Below are 11,684 nucleotides of genomic sequence, written 5' to 3'. Positions count from 1 at the left end.
CTGCTCCACGTGAAGCAAAGGTCCAGCACCGACACAATCTGACAAGCAAGCACCGACGATGACGCAGATCGAGCACTGCGATGCCATGCCAAGTGAGAGAGCCCTAGAGCTTGTGGAGGCTCTCCCGTGTGAGAGTCTTCGTCATCGACTTGAGTCTTTTTCACCATACCATCCGTTGAGCCTATTGAGACCTGCCCTTAGTCGGACCTACACCTCATGTGCCACCGTTCTTGTGGATCTGGGCCGCCGTCGTGCGCCTCCCGAGTCATCACCTCAAGATCCAACTATCCTCCCCCCTCTTCCACAAGGAGTAAGACCTAGGGATGACAAATCTGGCGCTGGCAAAGGTGCGGCATCGCTCAGTGGTCTTTGGAGCAGAGGAAGACAAAGAAGATGGTGTTGACAGGGAACTAGGCCGATTTGGCCAGGTAGCGAGCAAATCCGCGCACTAAAGGTGAAGAGGCAGCTGATCTGGTCGAAAAGAGGCTTGCCAACCACGACACGAGGTGAAGAGGTGCTTGCGCGGGAGTGGGTTGACGTCGGCAAATTTGCTCGACAAAAGCTTGTGCTGGCTACTGATGCTTGATGAAGACACCATGAGTGACAAGACTAGCTGTTATAGATAATGCTTAACCGATGACAAGCTAGAATTGGGTTTAAGGTTCAGGTTCCCACCCCTGGAGTGGAGCTCACTCCTCCCAAGGGCAATGCAACAGAAGACGACGAGAGCTAACTTGGATAGAAGGCTTAAAGCCCTGTTACCGTGTTGAAGAGAAAGAGTCCATAAAATGTATTAGTATTGAACAGCCCCAAAAGGATATATGTAGTAAAAGAAGACTATAGATACACCGCAAACCCTAGAAATCAAGAAACGACTATAATACCCTTAACAGTAACAATACTGTACATGTACTGTGTGCAGAAACGCACGCACACGTTCAGGACGACAAAGAAATACATTACAGATGCAATTCTGTAAAATTCAACATGCTAAAACAGTATAGATATATCAGGCGCGCCCAAAAGGCATCCCTAGCTGTTTGTCAGATGGTGCCCACCAGAAAATTCCAGGCCAGGTCCACAGAGAACAAGGTAAAAATGATCTCGGTTCCCCGTTGTTCACTCCTAAATGACTTAAACAAAATTGCAGATTCTAATTTTACAAAAGAATATGTTCTCAGGAAAAAGGGCCATGGTCTCTGCAACCCCAACAAATCTAACCTTGTCCAACCAAGCCCGTACAACAAATATTTGGCCCAGTCTTCTTTTCCCTGGGTAGCTATCCTAACATATTTCAAACCTAAGAAGTAAGAAACACTCAATTCCCACTCATGGAACACATCTCAACCGGAAACAAGTCTTACAATTTAACTTGTGAAATTAAATGCATCTCACTTCTTAGAAGGGGTAGCATTTGCCTTATTTGTATTTGCTTGAGGATCGTCCACGATCTTGGATGAAGAAACACCATCTATGGCAATGTTCCCCAACACTACAGCCATCGCATCTCTTTCTTCATTCTCTTTCCTTTGCTTCTCCGAAACACCGTCAACTGAATTCTGTGCCGAGTCCGGCAGCGTTTTAGGCTGCCGTCGAAGGGGACCAGCATCAAGCCATGGATGTTGAAGCAATTGAGCAGCTGTAGGGCGCTTTTCAGGAACAAAATCAAGTATTGGAACAAGGAAATCCGCCATGTCATTTGCGTTTCTTTCAGTAAATTCGTACTTCTCCATAAGCACTTTGCCAAGAGGCCAGAACCGCAAGCGTCGGATGTGCCTCAAATCACCATACCGATTGAAGAACTCACGCGAGTACCGACCACCCAAGGCAATCTAGGAAAAAACATTGTTTTTGTGGTATATCAAAATTAAGAACATCAGCAACGTTAGCTTAAAAACTATGGGAACTGAAAGTTGAAACCTCCTTTACCTTTCGAGGCATCATTCCTAGTAGCTCCATCATCAGCGCAAGGTGATCCTGCATTAAGTAGAACTGCTCAGAATATACTTCCTTTGGGAAGGGAATAAGATCATTTCATCAGAAAAATGTAATACTGCAGTCTAGGGCTGCAAAAAATAACTGAAAACTATCATATTTCTTACTCTCCCATCTTTTTTCACACAATACCTCCTAAAAGGGTACATGCTTGGCATCTGGACAGAGTACCACGCGCACACACAAAATACTGTTCAAAAAAAGAAATCTTGCTATAGAGATTTTAAATAGCTCAAGAAAGTAGAGTAATTCATCAGTTGATCCCCAACAAATATGCAGAGACCAATCAACTAGAATAAACTACATAATAAAGGGTTCAAGCTCAACCCAAACAAATCAAAATTTCATCTTGCATCATTAGATGTGGTCCAATACCATATACCACATATAAGTCAAAACGATTTGTTATTTATGTAAGTCAAAATTCTTGTTACCAGGACACAAGCAATGCCAAAAAAAATCTCTTTCGACCCAGTCAAGGTCAGCAATAACAGAGTCAAGAGGTAGCAATAACACATTGCATTGTTGGCAGCAGTTGCAAAAAGGAAATAACAGTTTCTAGCTCTATCACCTTAGTATCTAGACTTAGCTTAATCTTCTTTTGTAGTCTGTTTTTCAGACTTCATTTTCTTGTACAAAAGTGATTTGGATATGGAAGTTATCACTTCCTCAAAAATATCTATCGCAAATGCATCCTTCATGATGGATAGAATCAGAATCAGATAAATCCAATGCTATAAAGTGGTTAACCCAAAAACAACAGTGCATCAATATAGTCTCGCATTTGCTTCTTCCATAAATGGGACATAAAGTAGCCACATTTTCAAAGACTAAGTAGTATGCACTGAAGGTAGACATCAACAGTTCAAAAGTGCAGTAGAATATTATGTAAAAGAAAACTTATGTGGGTGCGGGTGCCATCCCAATATTGACAAGCTGTGTAGACATCACAGTTGTCACTCCTGAATAAACAAATATAAGCTACTCCTTCCATTCTACTTTATTCGACGTTTTAGATTTGTGTGCACATTGTAGGGAAAAGCAAAAGATGACTATTACCCCCCCCCCCCCCCCAAAAAAACCCTTGAAGTATCCTTTGCTAACTCATTAAATTCATTGTCTCCTATTGTGACCAACTAACAAAGAGAGGATCTTTGTGTTGGGTAATCCACAGATTGAATTAGTGGTGGTGATGCGAAGTGACAAAAAACTGTGCCGTTACAAACATAACCAAGGAAAAGGATATGTACATGAAAGAGAATTGTCCAGGTGTCTCCAGATAAACATGGCAAATACAGGACAACATTGAAAACATCATGGGTTTACTATACAGGAAAAGAGCTATAGTAGAACCAATTGGTTTCATAATTAAAGACATCACAAAAAGACATTGCATTTCTTTTCCAGATTCAGATTTCATTATCGTAGTTTAAGCATGACACATAGATTAAATTCATTGTCTCCTATTGGTTTCATAGTTATGAGATTTCAGCATAAGTATATTACATGCAGTGCAAGCTTCATCATGGAAAGCTTTCTTGTGTTTATTGACAACCACCTTCCGTTTAAGTTAAAGCGGGGAGGGAGGGGGCTTGTTACCATGTGTAATTTTGTTCAAATACAACTCTATGAAAAGTATGAAAATAGTTCAAATCAGGGCAATGAAAACAAATAGATATACCTCATCTCTGTCAAAATTGTCACCACTATGCGGATCAAATAGCACATCCCCTGTGGCAAGCTCAAAGCAGATGCATGCAAAGGACCACAAGTCAGCAGATGTAGAATATTTGGAGCCAAGTATAACCTCAGGACATCTGTATTGCCTTGTTTGAATGTCGCTTGTGAACTGCTTATATGTCCAACACGCGTTTCCAAAGTCTACCAGCTTGCACTTTAGGTCAGCCTCCATTGCCATCTTCTTCTTAGCCCCTTTGCTACCTCGTCTATCTCCTCCTGCTGCCCGCTTCTTAGCTCCATCCTGGCCAGGACTGCCCTCATTTCTCGTACTCAGGTCTCCTCTGTCGTCTGACCCATCTGTATCAGCAGATGCCACTGCACCACTGCCTTCTGAAGTTGCAGCAGCTGCACGCTTGGCTTTCCTCCGGATCTTCTTCTTCTGGTTCCTGGTGATACCACCATTAGTTGATGGTGCAGGTGCCTTTGGAGTTGGCTCATCTGTCTTTGCAGCAGGAAGAACCAAGGGCACACCTGACTTCCAGGGGTCCTTTGAGGGGTCAATAGTGGACACAAGCAATATATTCTCAGGTTTAAGGTCAGTGTGAATAATCGAAAGTGTGCGGTGAAGATAGTCAAGGCCAATAAGCACATGGCGGCATATCTCTTTGACCATTGGAAGCGGGATTCCACGATAATTCGTGTACTTTATCAGGGTCAGCAAGTTATCACCAAGAAACTCAAAAACCATGCACACATGGCTCCCGTTAGGACCCGAGTGCTTGAAGTGGTCAAGAAGCTTAACAACACATCGGGAATCATCGGGGTCACCATCAGCAATCTGCTTCAAGATCTTGATCTCATCCATGGCTGCCTCTGTGTAGTGCTGTGCGCTCTTCTGCACCTTCAGTGCCACATATCGCTGCACATAGAAACAAGAAATTCAGAAACATTAAATAAATGCAGCCTGAATCTCTAGACAACAGCAGAGATTTAAAAAATCGATTATTTCGTCTAGGACAACTGGAATCGCGAATAGAGCAGTACTTGTTATTTAGTAACAACGAATTTATCCATTCTAGCATCATCTACGGCAAAAGAACGAACAGTAAGTTGGCAAAGGCAAAACCGCCTCGAGACGATAGATAAACCGGCAAACCACATCCAGATCGACCTTTCTCGCAAACTACCGCGAACCATGGAATTCATAAGAAATTTCGAGACATGGGGGTCAGGCACGCACGGAGTGGGCGGTGTCCCAGGCGAGCCAGACGGTGGAGAAGTGGCCCCATCCGAGCTTGGACTGCACGACGTAGGCGCCCTGCTTGAAGGAGTCCCCGACGCGGACGGCGTGGTACCCGCCGCGGCGGTAGTCCTCCGTGCCCTCGTCCTCCGACGTGTAGTCGCTGCTCTCCGTCCCCGCCTCCTCCTCCTCCTCCCCCCTCCCCCTTCCTCCCGCGCCCGCATCCATCGCCGCCGCGGACGCCTCCTCCTCCTCCATCCGCCGGCTCGACGCCGGCGCCTCCGCCATCGCGGGGGAGCCCCGGATCTGGGCGGTGGCGCGCGGAAGCTAGGGTTTTGGCGCTGCTTCGCGGTGGCGCTCACCCGTCTCGCGCTCCCCGCTGCCTTTGCCTCCACTGCGCCTCGAGCGCCGTTTTATTACTTTCCGCGGGGCGAACGCTGCGTAGAATACCAACATATTATTGTTAGCATTTTTAATCGACCAACTAATCCTTAGTTTTGATACGACAACCTACCTAATGTGTTCCGTGAATATGCACTGATTCTCAACATTACGCACCTACCTGTCGTGTTAATAAAAGGGCAATTATGTTATGGTTTTCGTGACTACGGATGTAGAGTAACTATTCTCTTTCCTTCCTACTTCTCATTCATTAAAAAAAATGTTGAGAAATTTTTATTGGCTATGAAACTGTAGGAGCCTTAGCCCTAGATTTATAAAAAAAAATTATGAGATATTTCATCGAAAGATCACTACGAGATTCTGATTCATATCGTTTTTACATAATCTAACGGTTGACATATACTATTAAGAAGAAAAAACACACGTGGTATATATAAGAATCGATCTTTCTGTGAAACAAGTCTAAGTAGAATTTCCTTTCTATATTCACGCTGCATGATTTTACTGTGACTACGGTTTGTTAGTCCAAGTGTGTAGCTGATAAGCTATTATCTAACTTGTGTAGTTCTTCTCAGGATTATCATGTCGAAACTTCCTCAGAATATCACGGCATGATTCACAGAAACCGGGGCTTAAGTGGTTGGAACCGAAAAGCGACCGAACCGGGGCTTAAGTGGTTGGAGGATGGCTGTTCTTGAAGCATTATTCGCTGTTTGTCCTATGCATGCCGGATTTTGTTTTTCTTTAAAGAAAAAGAGTGGATCTGTAAAACAAATGCTACGAGGGATAATGCGGTCTTAGTTCAAGTCTAGATTCATGCTCCGTTGTCCTGGACATGTATTCCGTTATGTCAGAGTAATATGGAATATGGGGTTACTCCCATTTTGAGAAACTAAAAGGATTGATACTCTAATTTAAATTAGCAACTACACATATATTTACACACTTGAAATCAATAATTAGGCATCTAGGTACATAAGTTAAATATTAGACGTCTAAATATAGAAGATAAATAATAAAAAATTAAATATATTTTTAAAATATATATAAATCAAATATTAGATATCTAAGTACGAAATACAAATAATGAGAGATTAAATATATTTTTAGAAATTAAAATGGAATCTAACTTTACATGATGACCGTTTGATCGATCAGACCTATTATAACACATATATTTTATAAAAATATAAATATAAATATGAATATATATTCTAGACCAAAGATATTGGTCTCGCTTTATAGAAAGCGCCAAATATGGATATATATTCGGTTTGAAGCATCAACTAATTCGGCAAAATAACAACTATGTTTTGCTAATAACGGAGAAAAACAAATCAACTGACGTACCGAAGTATAACTCACTGTGTAGTGTGCAATCGAGACACGCTATATACGAGGGCTGGGTGACTTGCATGACTACTTCACCACTACTTTGTACGTCTCAGATACTCGTTACTCTGCATCTGTATCACTTGTAGCCCTACGTATTTGTTCTGCGTATTTTCTTTTATTTTTTTAGACGTCAGTTTGTGGCCACAGAATGTTCTGGACAATAGAAAGAACGGAGCAGATAAAGAACAGTTAGCTAAAACCTTGAGTTTTGAGAGCATCATCTGTGTGTACGGCTCACACGAATCCTTTGTCGGCAAGCAAACTGCACGACAGACAAATATCATTGAGAGAAAGATCAACAAAACAATAACCTACCTCGCGAAAAAGACAATAACCTATTAATTCTTTGTTTTTTTAGAGATATATTCTTTGTCAACTAACCACTGCTCTCCTCAGAGACCTCATCCAGAATGGGATCTCATAGTAATCTACGGCAGCTGCAGTGTAACGCTATCCCAAAGTCCTAACCATAGTTGCTAGAAATCTAGGTGTCAGATGTGGGTAGATACCCGATAAAATTGGAAAAATGAAAGGGTATATCTTAGCGGGATGATAATCTGCGATATAGTATGAGACATCAAGTAATCCGAGTCGATGACCTCAAGATGAAGAATGGGTCCAATACATCACATGCTTAAAAGTAAAGAAGAAAATAGAGTAAATGATAAGTTTAACTGCTATTTGATAGCCCATCCAATTCACACCAACTTAACTTGCCATCCTATCCAGCTCTGGTGCCCATCGAGCCCACACTATCTTAACTTGACATCCATCCCACCCCATCCTACCCTGTTCATGTTCTCTCTCCTTCCACAACGCAGCGTCACCTTCTTAACCCTTGACTCGTGCCCTCCCAGATCAGAGTAGCCTGGGGCTGAACCCGGCGGTGGCGGACCAAGGGTGATCCCGACGGCGGCAACCCGAGGCGTGGATGGGGATCGTGTTCGGCTTTGGCTTCGCAAGAGATCATGACTGCCACCATTTTGTGAGTCGATCGGTCGGAGGCGGCTGGCAACAGACGACAGATTGATACGCGTAGTGGGAAAGGAGGCGACAAGCGGGTAGGCACAAGAGAGCATGCATCAGTTGGGTAGGTGCCCCGAGCTCATGACCCTATGACAACGAGGCAGTGACCTAGCTAGAAATGGGACATCGATCCTATCCGACCATGGCCCTCAAATTGGGAGGGCATCCGGGGTCACAGAATGCGCCACCGATCTCGACTCCTGTGATTATGGTTTTGACCAAGGCAGAAGTTAGGCTTGATCTGTTGTTGCCTGCAAGACTCAGCTTAGTCCTAACTGAAGGCAGGGTATATATCCTTTCTTTGTCGTTCTCTCGCTTAATTGAGCAAGCAAGAAAATGGAGACAGTTTTGCATTGGATAGGGGTACAATTATGACAACAAGTCAAGGATGTAACATGCTAGTAATTACTCTCTTCAGCCACAAATACCTGATGCTTTGGACGAACTTTTTCTCAAAATTTCGAAGGTTAGGCTATCAATATATTTCAAAATACAAACACGGAAAACATGAAAAATGAATGAATATTTGTTCTGAAATTCATTTTCATAGTATCGTAATTCTGATGGGTTTTACAAAAATATATCCCAAAAGAAGATAGTGGTCGAAGCTAGTTTTGCAGACCGTGTTGTTGTCTAAACCATCAATTATTTGTGGCCAAGAGGAGTATATGTTTGCAAAATTCTGGCTCTGGGACGAGCTGGACCTCCAGCACTGTTGCCTGATTAGTAGCACTGGGCCGAGATAATAATAACTCATCTAGGAACTTTTAGCTGCGCTTCGTGCCGGTGGCCGCGCCGTAGGGCGGCGTCGTCCTGGTCATGCAGGCGCTCGTCTCCGGCAACAACCTGGGCCTGCCGTTCGTCGACCCGCTGGCGCTCAGGAGCGAGTACCGCAGCCTGGAGAGCAGCATCAGCTGGCTGCTGCATGCCGACCCTCGCCGTGTTTGGAGCCGCGCAGCCATTGGTGATCTCCAGGAGCAGGAAACTACTCGGCCCACGACATGGCGGCGGACTTCCTCGACGCCGTCGGCCCACACAGGTACCGCGTGCTGCCTGATTCTCCGCAGGTGCCCGTCGCCTGCGTCGTCGGGGTCAGGGTGGACACGCCGGAGAGGATGGTGTACCGACGGCGACGGGCTGGTAAACCTGGCGAGCCTCGTCGCCGTCGACCCGGCGTCGAGGCGTCCTGGAGTTTACTCCAGGGTGGTGAAGGTGCGCAATGTGTCGCACACAGGCCTCCTAGTGGATGACCATGTTCTCGGCATTGTCACCACACACCAGTGCCATCCTACGCCCCGATTAATCCTTTTAACCCATGCAAATTGTTCTAGCCGGTGTATTGTCTCCTCGGAATAAACGGCAGTGCTCCTGCTCTTGTTTCTTGAAAAGGAAATATTGATATGAACCAAACAATATCTGTGGAATGGAGGTAGGCGATGGCGTCGAATCGACAAATATTTCTTTTTCTTTATTTCAAGCAAAAGAAAAGAGTTACTGTGCTGAATTACAGGCACAGCTGTTAAGAAACAAAGTACGAGTATCAAAGTTTGGTTAATTATGTTCCTTGAGTATCAACACCTATATGATATTGCACTATTTCTGCCTTGCATGAAGCAAAGATGCTTATAGCTCGTCCTCCTCTTTTCACAGCCTTTCGTTGAGCAAGCAGGAGGATCATTCAGTTTAAGTGTTGGGTACATCTGCTGCTGTTCGTCTACTTCCTGTCAAAGAGAAGAGACCAATGGCATATAGTGCTTCAGTTATTAAAACCTGAACGGAAGTTCACAAAGCGATTGCTTGGTGATGATATTTCAGGACCTAGAGGCGTCTGTTCTGCTCTAGCCTTGTTCAATGCCATAACCAATCTCTCAGGTATATTTTAACCATTTTAGAAACAAGTATGTTTTGTCCCTGGTATTTTCGCTGTGCTTCTTGATCATAGTGAAAGAACGAAAATTTGCCGTGACAGCCACTATTTTTGGAGAAATTTGAAAGGTGGAGCCATTAATGTGAAGAGGGATCAGAATGGAGGAAATGGCCGGTTGCTATCAGTGGTTGAAGATCAGCGAAGGGGACGACGAGGCCATGCAGAGGCAACGGTTGTCATTTCTCAATTTTTTAATATTATTTTTTACAGAAATTTAAAAAATATTGCATAAATTCGAAAAATTATAAAAATAACCCACTGCCGTGAGATAGTTTAGCAAAACCGATTTTCGCTATTTCAATGTGCGAAAACTAGATTTTTCACTTATTAGAATATAGAAAATATTTTTGGGGACCCTGGTGCGAAAACGGGACAAGATCGAAAATGAATTGGATGAACAATACCCATTAGGATCCTAAATTTTCTTCTTTCCGTTTTCTCTATTTGGACACTAGGGTTATTGTACTCTAGAATTCATGAAATTTTTCTATAAGTCATATAATTCATGATGAATCTATTTTAAAAAGATTCACTTCAATATCTCACGTAGGTTTCAAATAAAAAAACTCTAGAGAAGGCTACTTTTAGAAATTCTAGTAATTTTTAAGGCCTAAAAGAATTTTCCAAAAATCTAAGAAAATTCACTAATATTCCTCTCATGTGGCGTAATAATTTCTAAAATTATTTCTAACCCTAGGTTACTTGATCAAAAAGTGAGTTCCTTTGCAATGCTCCATTTATATGCATTTTTTTATCATTTCATGTGATATTCTCATTTTAATTCAATTTGGATTCAAATATGCATAAATTCATCCAAACTCTTATGGAATACATATAAATATGAATGTGCACAATTTGGGGTGTGACATCAAATAAAAAATGAAATGTCGGCAATCGGATAAGTACCTGCATAAAATTACATCGAACGAAAATATTGGCAATCAGACATCCTTTCTCAATTAAGCAGCACTACCATCATCATCATATTATCACGTAGCATTATCACATAGCAAATGATCAAATCCTCTGAGAGTCAGTGCCGCCAAATTAATCCGTGGAGCATTAAGCAACAATATAACCGCTCTTCTCTCGAGACATCTAGAGAGTCACATGCTACTATATAGATATAAGCTCATGTACGCAATTATCCTTGCAACATAAGAACCGATCGAGAATAAAGCTTGATCAGGTGCAAGTAGCTACCTATAGCAATTGTCGGGCAATACAAGACTTCCATGGCACCCGTCGTTGCGGCTCTCCTCCTCCTGCTCGTGCCTATGATGCTCCCCTCCACTGCGTCGATGGCGTGCCTACCCGCCGGAACTATTATCGATCGCCTTCTCTTGAATCCCATATTCATCTATCCCCCGCCACTGGCGACTGAGAGGGAAGCACCTCCTCCTCCACCCCAATCCTAGTAGATAGTTTTTTTTTATCTATAAACCTAAATGAACTTATTGAAAGGACATTGATCCCCAATCCTTTTAAAATAGATTCATCATGAATTATAGGAGCAATTAAAAAAGTCTCTTGAATTTTAGAGCACGACAAACCTACTCTCTAGATAGAGAAAGAGGTAAGGAAAAAAATTGGAATCCGACAAGTACTGTTCATCCGATGCGCTCAATGTTGTGTGTGAAAACTCACAAACGGTCCCGCAAAAATATTTTCTATATTTTAATAAGTGAAAAATCTAGTTTTTGCGCATTGAAATAGTGAAAATCATATTTTAGCTAGTTCATTGTGCGAAAACTAGATTTCACTAAACTATCTCGCGACAATGGGTTATTTTTGTAATTTTTGAATTTTTGAAATTTCTGTAAAAAAGATAATATTAAAAAATAGTCATTTCTCTGCACACCAAATGGACAATTCAAGATTTTTTTTATTTTGGTTTCATAGTATTGAAATTTTAGATTCCACAGGTTACAGACTTACAGGTACTAGCTGTGTAGCATTGTTCTGCACTGTATAAAGACTGTCGGATGCTTTGCATATCATTATTGCAACTATAAACTC

General features: G+C 42.5%; 1 protein-coding gene across 1 annotated transcript; it reads right to left on the bottom strand.

Annotated features, from left to right (window-relative positions):
• Positions 1-1,090: 1,090 nt before the first annotated feature.
• LOC133913305 (uncharacterized) lies at positions 1,091-5,341 on the bottom strand. The gene is made up of 4 exons (XM_062356423.1): positions 4,916-5,341; positions 3,677-4,594; positions 1,930-1,977; positions 1,091-1,832 (listed from the first exon to the last, which is right to left on the bottom strand). The coding sequence occupies exons 1-4, from the start codon at positions 5,201-5,203 to the stop codon at positions 1,392-1,394; spliced, it is 1,695 nt and encodes a 564-aa protein (XP_062212407.1). The 5' UTR covers positions 5,204-5,341; the 3' UTR covers positions 1,091-1,391.
• Positions 5,342-11,684: the final 6,343 nt, after the last annotated feature.

The sequence above is a fragment of the Phragmites australis genome, chromosome 3 (assembly GCF_958298935.1).
Source record: "Phragmites australis chromosome 3, lpPhrAust1.1, whole genome shotgun sequence".
In the NCBI taxonomy this organism is placed as follows: domain Eukaryota; kingdom Viridiplantae; phylum Streptophyta; class Magnoliopsida; order Poales; family Poaceae; genus Phragmites; species Phragmites australis.
Note: the sequence above shows the minus strand (reverse complement) of the source record. Positions and strands in the feature narration are given on the sequence as shown.

Excerpts from the sequence above, each read along its gene's own strand:
- LOC133913305 (XM_062356423.1), bottom strand. The coding sequence starts at position 5,203 with ATGGCGGAGGCGCCGGCGTCGAGCCGGCGGATGGAGGAGGAGGAGGCG. Across the intron at positions 4,595-4,915 it reads CCTGGGACACCGCCCACTCC|CGATATGTGGCACTGAAGGT; the intron begins GTGCGTGCCTGA and ends TTCTATGTGCAG. Across the intron at positions 1,833-1,929 it reads TAGGAATGATGCCTCGAAAG|ATTGCCTTGGGTGGTCGGTA; the intron begins GTAAAGGAGGTT and ends GTTTTTTCCTAG.